This window comes from Myxocyprinus asiaticus, chromosome 5, assembly GCF_019703515.2.
Source record: "Myxocyprinus asiaticus isolate MX2 ecotype Aquarium Trade chromosome 5, UBuf_Myxa_2, whole genome shotgun sequence".
In the NCBI taxonomy this organism is placed as follows: Eukaryota; Metazoa; Chordata; class Actinopteri; order Cypriniformes; family Catostomidae; genus Myxocyprinus; species Myxocyprinus asiaticus.
Window position 1 is genome coordinate 6,897,971 of NC_059348.1, and position 17,925 is coordinate 6,915,895.

The 17,925-nt window shown below is 43.0% G+C and overlaps 1 protein-coding gene across 1 annotated transcript in view; it reads left to right on the top strand.

Moving 5' to 3' along the window:
- Window positions 1–17,925, top strand: part of LOC127440553 (zinc finger protein 585A-like) — a 59,027-nt gene that overhangs the window by 14,280 nt on the left and 26,822 nt on the right. Inside the window, exons 3-7 of the mRNA XM_051697226.1 lie at window positions 349–490; window positions 6,432–6,630; window positions 11,434–11,495; window positions 11,877–11,952; window positions 13,275–13,341. Of these exons, the coding sequence (XP_051553186.1) occupies window positions 349–490; window positions 6,432–6,630; window positions 11,434–11,495; window positions 11,877–11,952; window positions 13,275–13,341 (546 nt within the window). The remainder of the gene's footprint in view (window positions 1–348; window positions 491–6,431; window positions 6,631–11,433; window positions 11,496–11,876; window positions 11,953–13,274; window positions 13,342–17,925) is intronic.

Consider the following 17,925-nt stretch of genomic DNA (forward strand, 5'->3'; position numbering starts at 1 on the left):
TCTACTGCATTTATTTTTTTACTATATATCATTGAGTGGTTAAAGCAGCTTCTTTTACTAATATGGTATGAATTCTACTCATGGAATGAGGTCATTGATAACACATTTAATGTCAATTTAGCTGTATAATATGTTATATAATATTTTAAAACTAATAAATTGGTCAACCACAAGGTTTGAAGTAAATCCAGAAGATCACGTCTACATGACTTTAAGCACAGATTGTCTGCAACCTTTTTTTTTTTATTTTTTTATTTTTTATATAGAGTTAAGGCCATGTTCACATGTTTTAGTTTAAAAATGTATTGATTTTGTACCTCAGACTCTGAGGTTCTCTCTTCTCTTCAGCTCATCCCACAGGTATTTTGTGGGGTTTATGTCAGAGGACTGGGATGGCCATGACCAAACCTTGATTCTGTGGTCAGTGAACCATTTTTGTGTTAATTTTGAGGTGGAATTTGGATCAGTGTCCTGCTGGAAGGTCCAGCCAGTCAGGTGTTTGATTTAATATCTGCTGGTACTTAAAATCCATGATATCAAGTATCCCAACAAGTTTTGAAGTGCCTTTGAAAGAAAAACAGCCCCACAACATTAAAGATCCACCACCATATTTCAAAGTGTGGATGAGATACCTTTCTGCATGGCTATCTTTTTGTCTAAACTGAATCCACCTCTGGTTTTTGTTTCCAAACAGCTCTATTTTGGTTTCATCTGACCATAGATTGTCTCAAGACTGACATGTATAAAGGTTAATTTATAACCAAACAAACATGTAAAACATGCTTGAAAGTTCCATGCTCATTATGTTACTACAATATTATCAATGCTATTAATCCCTGTGATAGTTAAAATGATGTCTTCCTGGTGTGTATTCAAACGTTTTGAGCATTGATGCCCATGGTATATCACGTATGTTTAATAAGATCACTTTATCACTTCATTTCTGGAGCATTTTTGGAGCAAGTGTGTCTCGGGTGATCTGATCACATGTTAGTTTAAATGCGTCACCTGTGACCACTTGTTATCGGATTTGGAGGGGAGGGACTCATGACGTCATACATCAATCACTATGTCAGCATGTTACTGCATGACATTAAAGCGCAACAAAGTCTGAAAAGACAAAGAAAGTGCGGCAAAAAACGGCGCGCTGTTTCTACCAGATGCAGCTGAGATTTAACCCAAGCACAAAAGCAACATTTCAAACAGCATTGTCCGTTATTTTAGTGGATTACCTGTATCAGCCTAAGCTGCAGAGGTTGGTGCTTCTCATAAGTGTCCCTGCATGTTGATATCAGATACACTGAAGAAGATCTGTGAAGTTCTCTTGTTTGTGTATGTATCTGCTTTTTTAATTTTTCCGATCGGATGGTTATTTCCTTTTAAACCGCTCATAACCAACAAAGTTTAAACTCTTGTTTTAGCGCAGCGGTTGATTGACAGGTGAGGGGTGGCACTTTGCTGCTGCTGGGATGCATTCAGGACAGATTAGTGTTTACACATTAAATGTGGTGCGATTACAGGCATTTTATCGCATCAAAATAAAGCTGATAGTAATGCAAATTATTGCTGAAATTTCATGTGTTGACAATATTTTTCCGTTTAACTCTTGCGCATAAACTCCATGTCAATACTTCAAATGTTGTGAAAAACTGGTTTGGAAACTCTTTTTGTCAAGAAAATTGGCATTAATGTAGTGTCACGGGACAGAATTTACCCCAGTCGCTAGCCTGTGTTAATCATAACGACAAGGAATACATGGCCTTGAAAGCCAATTTATTGTACGTGATTATGGATTGATCTTAACGGCATATATATCTGATGCTGCAAACATGACACTTCCAGGAGTGCCAACACAAATATCTCGTATCATTCACATCGACAAGTGCATGGAGAACAAATTAATGGCCACTGTTTGTGATTAATTTAATCATGGTAGACATCCATTTATTTATTAAAGTTGCTTTTCCACACCATTCAAAATAATAGACGGCAGTCATGGAATTAGCCCATAATACAAAAAAAAAAAAAAAAGAAATATATATATATATATTTCTGTGCACAAAGATGTTTTAAATTAAAAATAAATACACAATACTAGGAGAAAAGCTTCAGTGTGCTTTTTTGGAACACTAACATAGCCCAATTCTATTAAATTCTATGTATTAAATTAGGCTAAAGAAATTACCAAATGAATAAAGTATTAAATAAAATAATTAATTACCTAACGAAAAAAATTATATTTTTAGACCTGAATATGCCTTTTCTTTACAAACTTAAATTAGCCTTACCCTGTTTTGTAGACGAAAAAACGTCACATGAACTTCAAACAAAATGTAGCAATATTATTGCGTAGCCTACATTTAAAATTACATTCGGGGTACAGTCAAAACATTCGGGGCTGAAGCCCCGGAAAAATTACCTGGCGACACCGATGCTATCAGAAGGGCAACTGCTCCCTTTGATTGCAATTCCTCCTCTTCTGGTTGCATTTGTTTGTGAAATTAAAATGACAGTAAGCTGGCTAATTTCAATGAATTGTCTCAATACTCCAATACTGTTTTTTTTTATTTTTTTTTTTTACCAAAATTAGGAGGAAAAATAATTAGGGACGTCTGGGAGGCGAAAGGTACACAATTAGCGATAAACACACATTTCTGTATGGAAATGGCTTAAGAGCAGATTTATTTTGCGATAAACCAAAACTTATGCAACAAAGTGGTTTTTTTGTAGGCATGACGTCATCACGCACACCATTTTTATTGATAAAAGGTCATTTGAATGGAAACAGGCAGATGAAAGCAAATTTCCCAACTTTTTTTAAAAATTGTTTTACGCTTTTTCACTTTGTCTAACAAAATTGCTCAAAGTGGATAGAAACTAGACTATTGACAGCTTTGCAGATCCTTGGCATTCTAGCTGTCAGTTTGTCCAGATACTCAGGTGACATTTCACCCCACACTTCCTGTAGCACTTGCCATAGATGTGGCTGTCTTGTCGGGCACTTCTCATGCACCTTACAGTCTAGCTGATCCCACAAAAGCTCAATGGGGTTAAGATCCATAACACTCTTTTCCAATTATCTGTTGTCCAATGTCTGTGTTCTTTGCCCACTCTAACATTTTCTTTTTGTTTCTCTGTTTTAAAAGTGGCTTTTTCTTTGCAATTCTTCCCATAAGGCCTGCACCCCTGAGTCTTCACTTTACTGTTGTACATGAAACTGGTGTTGAGTGGGTAGAATTCAATTAAGCTTTCAGCTGAGGACATGTGAGGCATCGATTTCTCAAACTAGAGACTCTGATGTACTTATCCTCTTGTTTAGTTGTACATCTGGCCTTCCACATCTCTTTCTGTCCTTGTTAGAGCCAGTTGTCCTTAGTCTTTAAAGATTGTAGTGTACACCTTTGTATGAAATCTTCAGTTTTTTGGCAAATTCAAGCATTGTATAGCCTTCATTCCTCAAAACAATGATTGACTGATGTGTTTCTAGAGAAAGCTGTTTCTTTTTTTGCCATTTTTGAACTAATACCTTCTTTGTTTTAATTGGCTGCAAGTTGCGACACCTTTATAGTTTGTTTTTTATTATCTACTGACACACAAATCATGGCTAGTATTAACAGTGATTGTATCGGCACGCACTTCACTTCTACCGGTCGATATTGCTAAAAAAAAAAAATAATAATAAAAAAATAATAATATATATATATATATATATATATATATATATATATATATATATATATATATATATATATATATATATACATATATATTAATGTATTCAAACGTGAACAAAATGTAACCAAACATATGTCTAAATTCAAATTACACTTCAAATGAAATGAAAATCTAATCAAAATAACAAAGTGGTGGAAAAAGTGTATGTAACAACCTTACCAAATCCAAACATTTTACCCTCTTCAGTCTCTTTTACCAGCCCCTTTTGCAGTGACTTAAAAATCACTGTTAATACTAGCCATGATTTGTGTGTCAGTAGATGAACATGATTAATAATATTTACGTTCTTTAATTTAACGGAGTGTACATCCCAAAACCTGATGAGAATCACATTTTCCATGTGTATAAAAAGAGTGTCACTGTCATAGAAATATGCCTGACATTCAACAAGGATGCAGTTAATGCACAAAAAACTGTAATTTTCAATTCTTCTAATTCATTGCATACAGTCCATTTACACTACCAACTTCTTATGAATGTGCTGTTTTTGTTTATATCGCTGGCGCTTGAGGGAATGAACTATATAATAGGATGCAGATGGTGCAATAACCGGAGAAGAACCTCAGAATTAAATTGCACTTGATCCACCCCATTTGCACATTGCGTGGGTGAATACACCAAAACCACTTGCGCACAGACTTAACGCATGCTTGCATGAAAATACCAAAACATCATGGCCCACTGATTTTGCACTTATGACTTTGTGCTAGTGCTCTTAAAATAGGGCCCTTACAGTTGTAATACTTTGCATAAGTTTAATTCATGTGTTGTGAATCTGTAACTTCATATTAGCATGAAATAAATTTGATCTGCATTCTTCTGTGAGAAAGCTGAGCCAAAAATTGTGAGCGCAACAAAAGAAGATGGAACAATGTATATCAGATTATACCTGGGAAATATTGTCACCACAGACCACTCCAGTGGTTAAATCCAAATATTACTCGCTCAGCGAGTAAAGACTCTGACTACCACCCCTGGAGTTCACAAGTTCGAATCCCAGGGCTTGCTGAGTGACTCCAGCCAGGTCTCCTAAGCAACCAAATTGGCCTGGTTGCTAGGGAGGGTAGAGTCACATGGGGTAACCTCCTCGTGGTCGCTATAATGTGGTTCACTCTCATTGGGGTACATGGTGAGTTGTGCGTGGATGCCGCGGTGGATGGTTTGAAGCCTCCACACGCGCTATGTATCCGCGGTAACGCGCTCAACAAGCCACGTGATAAGATGCACGGATTGACGGTCTCAGATGTGGAGGCAACGGAGATTCGTCCTCCACCACCCCGATTTAGGCGAATCACTACGCGACCACGAGGACTTAAAAGCACATTGGGAATTGGGTATTCCAAATTGGGTGAAAAAGGGGAAAAAAATACCCCCCCCCCAAAAAAGTGCGCAGAGCTCGCCATTCACACGTCCAAACCTTGCATGGTGCCACGCAACTCCCCGATTCAGCAGTGCTTTTATGTCATCACGTAATGACGGCACTTGTACATAATTCTAACATCCCGGTGTCATGGTTTTCACGCTCATACATTTAAATACAGCCATTTGTGAATGCATATTGCTGATTATTACCTTTTTATTCAATTAAGTTTTTATAATAATGGTGTTAAGTGTTGTCAGTGTTACATTCTGTGATACTGCATGTCAAAAACGACTGATAAATATTGATTACATCTTGGATAAATTTCCTACATTAAATGTTTGCATGTAAAGCACCTAATACAGACAGTGATTCACAAACACGGATATGTTCTATGTGTCTAAAGCGTATAAAGAGAATAAACTAGTCTTAATCAACTCACCAGAAACCATGATTCAGCTCATAACAACTTAGAATATAATCTGGAAACAAAATAAACGATAGTAAAATTAATTTACATCTCTCGACTGAAACGTTTTTTGCATGTTTTAATAAAAAAATTCTTAAATAATACTTGTCATAAGCATATTTCCAGTACATTTTGTTTGACATTAAAGAAACTTACATTTCGCCACAGGATTGTTCAAGTCCTCAGTATATGCATGCTCATAGTATCAGCAGCTCTTTGGAAATCCTCAGCAAACTTTGACAGTTATTCAGTCTGGCTCATTTGGTTCTTTTTGAGTCAGACATGACTGAAAAGCTGACTTTCTATTCTGCCTGTAGGTTTGATTAGTTCATTTCAAATGGGTTCCTTGGTTCAATAACCAGTTTAGTAACTCGTAAGAGTGCCAAGCCAGGATAAGTGCAACTCGTTCATTTCAAACTCTGTCACAGGACTCAGGCTTCTAGTCGCCTGCATTTAGTGTTGTTTTAGTATGTTGTTGCTGATACATAAGTTAATGAAATTCAGATATCTTGAAAATGTCCATCACAGTTAGCAACACATTTTATTAACATTAATTAAAAAACACTAATGCAGCTAGAAAACTAATATATTATTAATATTATTAATACATTTTTATAATATATTATTAATAATTTCTATAATATCATCAAGTAAAAATGCCTACTTAATTCTGGAGATCTTCATTTGCAAATATTTTTTTAAATAATTAAAAAACTAACAAATACAAACATCTGTAGGTTTATAAATGTTTTAGTCAGCTACTGCAATTAAAATCTCAACACATAGCAAGTCTTCGGTACACGCATGCTCATAGTATCAGCAGCTCACTCATCAGACTCCTCTGTGATCCTCTGCAAACTTTGACAGTTTGTGGGAATGACTCATTCGGTTCTTTCTGAGTCGGACTCAACCGAAAAGGCTGACGTCCATGCGGAGCTCACAAAGACCTGGTGTGCACCTTACTCTTCACGCATTCAGGTTGGAGGTGCTGCCGTCCTCACTAAAGTGGACCACACCAATGAAAAAGGCTATTCAAAACTTCCCCCTGTACAACAGCTTTGCCAAAGTACACCTTTGCCAAAATACTGCCATGGAATGGAAATCCCAACCCGCCCACCCTTCCAAGCCATTTCGACTGGCTGGAAGAGCTTATACAGCAGCGAGTCAAGCTGGTTCAGCACACCACAACATGTCTGTGCTCCAGGTTTTTCAAGCTAAGTGCTTTCAACAAATGAATGAGCAAGGCTCCGATCCAGAGCTATTCAAAGAGCTCTGCACAGCTACAGATTTGGCGCTGTGAGCCAAGAAAGCTACCACTCAGGCCATCTGCAAAGCGATGAGCAACCTGGTGGTTTTGGATCAGCATATTTGGCTAACTCTCATGGAGATGTGTGACACAGAAAGCCACCCTCCTCGACACCCCGGTTTGTATTACTCAAACAGAGATTGTTCTCGCAAAAGAGAAAAAGTGCCCGTTGTTCAAACACGGGACGGTCACACTGTTGGGCCTCATGTATTCAGATAGAAGACAAAGGCAGGCCTAACACAGTCGTAAAACCTAACTCAGGCCCCCGCATACCAGGTCATAAATTATACTGATTAAAATCACGCCAAAATCAAACAAAGGGAGTCCAAAACAGACTACAAATCCCATGAAGCCTTGCTCAATAAAGGATCGAACTCTCAACTCCTATTGGATGAGGCACACGACAGAACACACCTCAACCATGACATCATCAGGAGTAGAAATACCTCTAAAATGCTTCCGGGATTTGCTTCCAGCAACTTTGCTTGCAGTGGGTAGATGCAGTTCATCGCTGCTCTCAGGTGCAACCTCGAGGCACAAGGAAGTAACGTCCGACTTGAAACTGTGGCCATAAAATCTCCATCTCGCTGGATGAGTTGAGATTACTCTGTGTTCAACCAAACACTCGGATCCGAAGGAGACCGCCGAGCAATCCGCATCTTCATCCGTTTGCCTCCAGAAGTGAAGAGATTAAAGATTTCTCTTCCATCTTCAATCAAGTCGACATTTCTGATTTCTCCGCCAGCCCGCCGAGAATCAGCAGCCGTACGCCCGCCGACAGAGCGAGGAAAAAGCCTCCCGTCATCACCCAAGCCTCGAGGAACTGAGTCTGAGTTAAAGGACGGATGAACACACATTCTGCATCTTCATGCGATTCAAGTAAGAGGTTTACGTCTGGGCAGAGATAGAATATTATAGTGTGTTATTCTTGTGTTTCAAGGTTTTTGCTTGTATAGTTTACGGACCGTTATGTCCACTCATTATTAATACTCAGGGTATTCATTATCACAAATTTGATTTGCTGTATTGTGGTCCAACCAAATTGGACTGTTGTGCATTTTCGCCATTGCGGGTGAGACCGGCAAACTGAGTTTATCCATTAAAGAATCAAAGAACGCGGGACTGTTTACGAGCCATCCACTGCGTCTCTGAGTGATAAACTAACAGCTGCTTTCTCTCCCACGATTGCGAAATCAGCTTTGGGGCCGTCACTTAATTCTCTCTCTCTCTCTCGTACTAACCACACACACACACGCACGCACGCACGCGACCCCTCACAAACATTCTGGCACACATTTTTGGCTCGTAGATAGCTTCGTGCTAAAGCTCAGCTTTGTCCCTAAGCTACCGTACAAGCGGATACACATGGTAACTGGTAGACGCCATTTACTGGCTTCTCTCCGCCCACATTCATGGTCATATTCCCTGGCCGGAAGTCTTGTGTGACACACTCTCCATGAGAGTCACGTCCGCCATTTTGTGCACGTCCCTCCTTACACACACACCCTCATGTGTTATAGGATTATTTTGATTTCCATATCTAATCATATCACTGTTTAGTTTGTAGTTGTAAGTCGGAAGTTTATTGACTGCATTGTATTAATTATTAATTGATATTACAGCATAAATAAACTTTGTTTATATTACAAAGAGTGTTTTGGTTTGTTTTGCATATCCCTGTGTCATGCTGATGGGATGTCAGTGCTCGGATTCAAGCCTTCATTCATTGTTTTTTCCCCGAAAATCGATATTCTTCGGATGTCGATTTTCCTAAGAAAACAATCTAATATTGAGACTGTTATACTATCTGGTTATTAGTCCCTGATTCCAGGGTGGTGCCCCGTCAATGTTAATCCTTATTAATATTCTATTGATTTTTGATAATTGATAATTATCTTTGATGATTGTTGAATCTGAATGATCAATAAGCTCATGTTAATTTTAATTAATGTTTCATCGATGTTAATGATTGGTGATTATCTTTGATAATTGTTGATTTAAAGGATTAAAAAAATCTAACATTGATTTTCATCAATGTTCTATTGATTTTAATAATTAATAATTATCTTTGATAATTATTAATTATTGCTAATAACCAAACCTGCTCCTAAACTTAGCGCACTACATTTACTGGAGCCCCATATGACACATTCTCAGAAAAAGGGCCATTTTCTCTTCACGTATCATGCATCCCACATGTTATTCTCAACCGCTTCCCTGTGGTGAGCGGCGCTTAATCACCTATAGCAAGCGAATCAATAAGCCCACTATCCCGCTGCGTGGGCATGTGGCGAGCCCTCACAGGCATGTCAGACTGGGTGCTTAAAACAATCTAGCACGATGTAATAGAAATTTTAATACTATATACTAAGTAATGTGTAATCACAATCACACATTAAGTCTTAAGTGAATATATTCATATACTGTGTGTTTTCTGTGTTTTTCTCTCTGTGTGCGTGCATACTCCCTGCACCTGTGGAGATAAGAGTAGCCTTGTACTACACCCACAAGCCTTGCTTAACTCAAACAAGACAGTGCTGAGGAGGTTAGATCTGTCACAAAGGTGGGGGCAGCTAACCCCAGAGAGAAACAAATTACATTGTGTGTGCGTCAGCATGTCAGAGGTGCAGAATGATTGAGCCCAGCTGCATATTGGGGCCCATATACGCTGGGGAGATTGGAGGCTCATTGCTCTCTACCAGTCGGAGTTAGAGTCTCTGTACCTTGCAAGTGTGTTCATTAAATACTTATTATAAAGGCACCCGAGTCTTTGAGTCTTTATTACAGAATTTTCACCACACACAATTATATGATTCAGTTTGTACGCTGGCCACCATGCTTCACTGGAGTTCTGCAATCTGTGGTCCGACCACAAGATGCGCCAGTGCTGTGCACAGAGATTAACAGTCTTCTCGCAAAAAACGTGATAGAGACTGTCCCAGACTGCGACACACACAGTGGGTGTAAAGGATCTCAGTTCGTGGGCAATGGAGGAGTCAGGAGACAGCGAACAATGTGATTGTTTTATTCTGACACTTCAGCTTCACACACAAAGCAAACACAAAGCAAACGGCTCATAGTGGCCAACTCAAAATAGCTTTTTCTCTGGCGATCAGTCTCAGTTATTCTGGGCCACTCTCTCTCTCCTCCTCTGCTGCTCTGATGAGCCTTATCAGGTCTCCCTCCATCATCACTATAATTAGAGACAGGTGTTAGAGTAATTACAGCCCAGGTGACGAGCCTTACCGCTTTCCCTCTCCCGCAGACAGACACATGACCAAGCCCCCTCATGCCACATACCCCCACTGCTGACTCAGGCCGGGGCAACATCTGGCCTGCCTACTCCTCTCCCATTTCTGGAGAGAAAGTCAGCCACAACTATATGCACCCCTGGTCTGTGGATCACCTCAAACTTAAAGGGCTGAAGAGCCAGATACCAACGGGTGATCCACGTGTTAGTATCCTTCATGTTGTGGAGCCACTGCAAACGAGCATGATCAGAACAGAGAGTGAAGGCCTGCCCCAGCAGGCAGTAGCGGAGGTTAACAACAGCCCACTTAATCGCAAGACACACCTTCTCGATGGTACTGTACTTTGTCTCCCTGAAGGAGAGCTTGTGACTAATAAACAGTACTGGCCGTTCCTCCCCTCCCACCTCCTGCGAGAGCACAGCACCCAGCCCCATGTCAGATGCATCAGTCTGTAAATTAAAGGGGAGAGAAGTCAGGTGCATGTAACAGCGGCCCCCCACAAAGTGCGGACTTTACCTTAAGGAAAGTCTGTTGGCACAGCTCTGTCCACTGGACTGGATCGGGAGCCCCCTTTTTAGTAAGGTCAGACAGTGGGCTGTTGACATCAGAATAGCAAGGCATGAACCTTCGGTAGTAGCCAGCCAGCCCCAAAAACTGCCTTACCTCCTTTTTGGTCTTAGGCACCGGGCAGGCTGCGATCGTTGTGGTTTTGTTAACCTGTGGATGCACCTGCCCGTGACCCAAGTGGAACCCCAGATACCTAACTTCCACCTGCCCAATTGCACACTTCTTCGTGTTGGCCGTGAGTCCCGCTTGTCGCAGCGCAGTCAGGACAGCCCTGAGATGTTGCATATGCCACCGCCAATCGTTACTATAAATTATAATATCATCTAGATATGCGGAGGCATATGCCGTGTGTGGTCTGAGGATCTTGTCCATAAGGTGCTGAAATGTGGCCGGGGCTCCGAACAAACCGAACGGAAGCGTCACAAATTTGCGTGATCCGAACGGTGTCGAAAAAGCCATATTTTCTCGGGATATTGGAGTTAAAGGGATCTGCCAATAACCCTTTGTTAAGTCCAGCGTGGAGTAAAATTGAGCCGATCGAGTAACTCATCAATTCGCAGCATTGGATTAGCATCAAATTTGGACACCGCGTTCACTTTCCGGTAGTCAACACAGAACTGGACCGAGCCGTCGCTCTTCGGTACCAGAACTACCGGAAGGGCCCAATCGCTGTGCGACTCCTGTATTACACCCATTTCAAGCATTGCCTTTAATTCTTCCTGAACAATCTTTTTCTTGTGTTCAGGAAGCCGATGGGGCGGCTACAAACCACCACCCTGGGGTGGTCTCGATATGATGCTCTATGAGGTTTGTGCAACCGGGCAGGGGTGAAAACACGTCCACGAATTCCGCTTGCAACCTGCCAAAGTCTGTAAGCTGTGACAGTGAGAGGTGGTCTCTGCAAGGGACCAGGGAAAATTAACTTGATTTGGAAGATACCTCCGGCCTGAGCTCCACCCTCTCCGGAACTACCGTTGCCAAGGCTACAGGCACCACCTCCATTCATGGTTTGAGGAGGTTGAGGTGGTAGATTTGACGTGCCCCTACCCTATCCGTTCACCTAACCTCATAATTGAGATCTCCGACTCGTCGTGTGACCTCAAAGGGTCCTTGCCACTTGGCAAGTAATTTGGAGCTCGAGATGGGCAGTAATACAAGCACTTTATCTCCCTGTGCGAATATCCGTAGTCAAGTGCCCCTGTCGTACAGTCGGTGATGACATTCCTGCGCTTGGAGCAAATTCTCCTGTGTTACCTGCCCCAAAGTTTGGAGTTTTGCTTTAAGGTCAAGGACGTATTGAATTTGGTTTTTACTATTCGAAGGTCCTTCCTCCCAAGGTTCTCGTATGATGTCAAGCATGCCACGTGGCCAGCGCCCATACAGTAGCTCAAATGGGGAAAACCCTGTGGAGGCTTGCCTCTCATACTGCAAACAGCAGGGGTTCGAGCCACTTATCCCAATTCTTAGCGTCTTCATGTGCGAACTTAAGAATCATGTTTTTTAAGGTTTTATTAAATCGTTTGACCAACCCGTCGGTTTGCGGGTGATAAACGCTGGTGCGAATCGATTGAATGCCTAATAATTTGTATAGTTCGCGAAGTGTACGTGACATGAATGTTGTGCCTTGATCAGTGAGGATTTCCTTTGGGATATAATTCTGAAGAGTGGCTCTGCAACACTACGTGCTGAGATGTTGCGCAGGGGCACTGCTTCCGGATATCACGTTGCATAGTCCACCAGAACTAATACAAAGCAATGGCCGCGTGCAATCTGCTCTAATGCCTGACGAGGTCCATGCCAATTCTCTCGCAGGGGACCACGATCAATGGCAGGGGGCGCAATGGTGCTTTTGGGGTGGCCGGTGGATTCACCAACTGACATTCACGGCACAGTGCACACCATTTGCGTATGTCGCCGTGAATGCTGGGCCATTATACGGTTCAAAGTCTTTTGTGACCTAAGTGGCCAGCCATTGGGTTATAGTGAACTGCCTGGAAGAGTGTTTCCTGATGGCTCTTTGGTACTAACAGCTGAGTTGTATTCTCTTTGGTCTGAGTGTCCTGCGTCACTCGATACAACTGCTCTTTGATAATAGAAAAGTACGGGTATGTGAGCGCAACATTAGGCTGGAGCTGTTGACCATCAATTACTTTCACTTGGTCAAAGGTGTGCTTGAGGGACTCATCACGCGACTGCTCCAGAGGAATCCTGACGCGGATCCGATGTTGATGGCCCTGGCACCGCCTCTCCAGCCATAGCGTCGCACGTCACATATGACACTACTTTGCAGGACCCATCAACAAACATTATCCTCAATAGATTTTTAAAGCCAGGCCAATTGGTTCCCAGAATTAGTGGATGGGTGAGGCGGGAATTAACTGCCGCCTCGACTCTATGCCTTTTTCCCCTGAATTGTATCTCAGTGGTAACCACTGGATACTTGTGAATGTCACCATGCACATACCTCACCCTCACCCATTTATTCTTATCCAATGCCCCACCTTGCACCAAGCATTGGAGGATTGAGGTTTGAGAACAACCTGTATCCACCAAAGCTTGATGTGTATCCCCTTTTACTCTTACCAGTATCCAATACGGTGGTGTGGTGGTGGCGTGTGGCGTGTGGTGTGGTGGTGACTAAAGCACTGAACTGGTAAGCAAAAAGTTGTTGGTTCAATCCCCACAGCCACCAGCATTGCATCCTTGAGCAAGGCACTTAACTCCAGGTTGCTCCAGGGGGATTGTCCCTGTAATTAGGGCACTGTAAGTCGCTTTGGATAAAAGCGTCTGCTAAATGCATAAATGTAAATGCAATACGCCCCTGCATCGGGGATCTGGACCAGTGTCCCCACCTCCATCACCGGACACTGATCCTGACTGTGTCCGGCTTCCCCACAGCTCCAGCAGACCGGCCTAGGTCTTCCTTCCGCACTCGTGGGGGCGGTCTCGCCAACCTGGGGGGGAAAGCGGAGGGAGACAGGGGGAGTAGAAGGGACAGACAAGGGAAAGGGTCCACTGGGGGTGGGGTTTGGGTGGGGCTCCTCCCCATCTCCGAGGAGCCGGAACTGGTCGGGACTGAGGGGGATGGGAGGGGGGGAAACATGAGACACGGGGTGGAGAGAGAGAAGAGAGAGGAGAGAGAGAAGAGAACACTGCTGCCGCTGCCTCCTGGAAACGCCGCCATGTAGTCCTCTGCCAACTGGATGGCCTCCTCCAATGACCCACTCCACCCAATCGAAGACTTCCATAGCACCGTGGGTTCCCCCACCAGCAACCATTTCTGGCAGGCATCACGGAGCTGCTGTGCAAAAGTGAACGGGTGGCCGTGCTTCCCGAAGCTCAAGGACCGGAATAGCTGCCGACTCTGCCCCGGGGTCTGACCAACCCGTTGCTGGATGGCCTTTTTCAGGTGGCTGTAATCAAGGAGGCTGGTGGCAGGAAGTTGCTGTGCTGCTAGTTGCACTGTTTCACCCACTGTTGCCACCACTTGGCAAATCGGACCACTCTTCCGTTCTCCTTCTGCCTGCTAACAGGCAGAAACTGAAACAGGAAGCACCCGCCCTCAGAACGATCCAGTGCTGGTCAGACCAATCAGATTCTATTGTAGGGCTTTACTGGTTGTTTAGATCAGGGTTACTATCAGAAATAATTAATAATTATTTCTGTAGTTATTAATCAATATTTAAATTAATTAATTGGATCTAACTCATTAAAACCTCATATGGGACTCCAGTAAATGTAGTGTGCTATGTTTAGGAGCAAGTTTGGTTATTAGCAATAATTAATAATTATCAAAGATAATTATTAATTATTCAAATCAATAGAACATTGATGAGAATCAATGTTAGCTTTTTTTAATCCTTTAAATCAACAGTTATCAAAGATAACCGTTAATTGTTAACATCGATGAAACATTAAAATTAACACTAGCTCAAATTCAATCAAAGATAATTATCAATTATCAAAAATCAATAGAATATTAATAAGGATTAACATTGACGGGGCACCACCCTGGAATCAGGGACTAATAACCGAATATTAAAACAGTCTCAATATTAGATTGTTTTCTTAGGAAAATCGACATCCGAAGAATATCGATTTTCGAATAAAAAAACAATGAATGAAGGTTTGAATCCGAGCACTGACATCCCGTCAGCACGACACAGGCGTATGCAAAACAAACCAAAACACTTCTCTTTGTAATATAAACAAAGTTTATTTATGCAGTAATATCAATTAATAATTAATACAATGCAGTCAATAAACTTCCGACTTACAACTACAAACTAAACAGTGATATGATTAGATATGGAAATAAAAATAATCCTATAACACATAAGGTGTGTGTGTGTGTGTGTGTGTGTGTGTGTGTGTGTGGTCAGTGTGGTTAGTGAGAGAGAGAGAGAGAGAGATGATTAAGTGACAGCCCGAAAGCTGATTTCGCGATAGCTGGAGATAAAGCAGCCGTGTTCATCACTCAGAGACGCGGTTTTACGAGCGGGGCTCGTAAAAGTCCCTTGTTATTTGACTCTTTAATGGATGAACTCAGTTGCTGTCTCACCCGCGATGGCGAAAATGCACAACAGTCCAATTTGGTTGGACTACAATACAGCAAAACAAATTCGTGATAATTAATACCCTGAGTATTAATAATTAGCGGACATGGCGGTCCGTAAACTGTACAAGCAAAAACCTTGAAACACAAGAATAGCACACTATAATATTCTATCTCTGCCCAGACGTAAACCTCTTACTTGAATCGCATGAGGACACAGGTAGAATGTGTTTTCCTCCGTCCTTTAACTTTGACCCGGTTTCTTGAGGCTCGTGTGATGACGAGAGCCGTTTCCTCGCGCTGTCGGCGGCCGGTACGGCTGTTTATTCTCAGAGGGCAGTACGGCTGTTGATTCTCGGCGGGCTGGCGGAGAACTCAGAAATGTCGACTTGATTGAAGATGGAAGAGAAATCTTTAATCTCTTCACTTCTGTAGGCCAACGGATGAAGATGCGAATTGCTCGGCGGTCTCCTTCGGATCCGTTAGAGTGTTTGGTTGAACACAGAGTAATCTCAACTCGTCCAGCGAGATGGAGATTGTATGGCTACAGTTTCAAGTCGGACATTACTTCCTTATGCCACGAGGTTACACCGGAGAGCAGCAAAAAGCTACGTCCGTATTCGGTGAACGAAGTCGCCGGAAGCCACTTTGGAAGCATTTCAGAATTATTTGAAGTCCTGATGATGTCATGTTTGAGGGACGTTCTGTTGTGTGCCTCATCCAATAGGAGTTGAGAGCTCGATCCTTTAGAGGGCAAGGCTTCATGGATCTGTAGTCTGTTTTGGACTCCCTTTGTTTGATTTTGGCGCGATTTTTATCAGTACAACATCTGACTTAAAAGGAGGGGGCTTGAGGAATGTTTTTTATGACTGTTAGGCCTGCCTTTGTCTTCTATCTGAATACATGAGGCCCAACACTATGCTACAAGACTGCTTTGATCACGCGGACTGGGAGATGTTCCGGTCCGCCTCTGATGATGACATCGAGGTCTACGCTGATAGCGTAATATGTTTCATCAGAAAGTGCGTAGAGGATGTTGTTCTGACCAAAACAATACGGATCTACCCCAACCAGAAACCATGGATTAATAGCGATGTTTGCGTGGCACTTAATGCGCGGACCTCCGCTTTTAATTCAGGGAATGCGGAGGAGCATAAACAAGCCAGTTATGCCCTCCGCAAAACCATCAGAGCAGCCAAACGCTAGTGCAGGGACAAGATTGAAGGACAGTTTAACACCACCAACTCTAGAAGCATGTGGCAGGGAATTAATATCATCACAGACTTTAAAGGGAATAAAAACTCTGCCGTGAATGCCGCTGCCTCTCTCCCGGATGAGCTTAATACTTTTTATGCTCGTTTCGAGGGAAATAACACCACCCTCGGGGAGAGAGCTTTCGCAGCTGAAGCTACAGAGGTTAGTTCACTCTCCATCTCTGTAGCGGATGTAACCCAATTCTTCTGACGGGTGAATATCCGTAAAGCTGGCTGGTGTTTTTACGGACATTTTCAACCTTTCCCTCTCCTTGTCTGTGGTTCCCACATGCTTCAAAATGTCCACCATTGTGCCTGTACAAAAGCAATCCAAAATCACTTGCTTAAATGACTGGCGTCCTGTTGCTCTGACCCTCATCATCAGCAAATCCTTTGAGAGACTAATCAGAGATTACATCTGCTCTGTGCTGACGCCCTCACTGGATCCCTTATCGCAACATCCGCTCCACTGATGATGCCATTGCATCTACACTACACACTGCTCTCTCCCACCTGGAAAAAAGGAACACTTATGTGAGAATGTTGTTTGTAGACTACAGCTCAGCATTCAACACCATAGTGCCCTCCAAGCTTGATGTGAAACTCCGGGCTCTGGGCTTAAACAGCTCACTGTGCAGCTGGATCCTGGACTTCCTGTCAAGCAGACCCCAGGTGGTTAGAATGGGCAGCAACATCTCCTCATCACTGACCCTCAACACTGGAGCCCCGCAGGGCTGTGTTCTCAGCCCACTCCTGTATTTCCAGTACACACATGACTGTGTGGCAACACATAACTCCAATGCCATCATTAAGTTTGCTGATGACACGACGGTGGTAGGTCTGATCACTGACAATGATGAAACAGCCTACAGAGAGGAGGTGCACATTCCGACACGCTGGTGTCAGGAGCACAACCTCTCCCTCAACATCAGTAAGACCAATGAGCTTGTGGTGGACTTCAGGAGAAAAGACAGAGAACACAGCCCCATCACCATCAATGGAGCACCGGTGGAGAGAGTCAGCAGCTTCATGTTCCTGGGTGTCCACATTACTGAGGAACTCACATGGTCCGTCCACACTGAGGCCGTTGTGAAGAAGGCTCATCAGCGCCTCTTCTTCCTGTGATGGCTGAGAAAGTTTGGAATGAACCACCACATCCTCACACAGTTCTACACCAGCACTGTAGATAGCATCCTGACTGGCTGCATCACTGCCTGGTACGGCAATAACACCGCCAACAACCGCAAAGCCCTGCAAAGTGTGGTGCGAACAGCCAGATACATCATAGCAGGTGAGCTTCCCTCCCTCCAGGACATACCAGGCGGTGTGTGAAAAAAGCTCAGAGGATCATCAGAGACTCCAGCTACCCGTGCCATGGGCTGCTCTCACTGCTACCATCAGGCAAGCGGTATCGCAGCATCAGGACCCG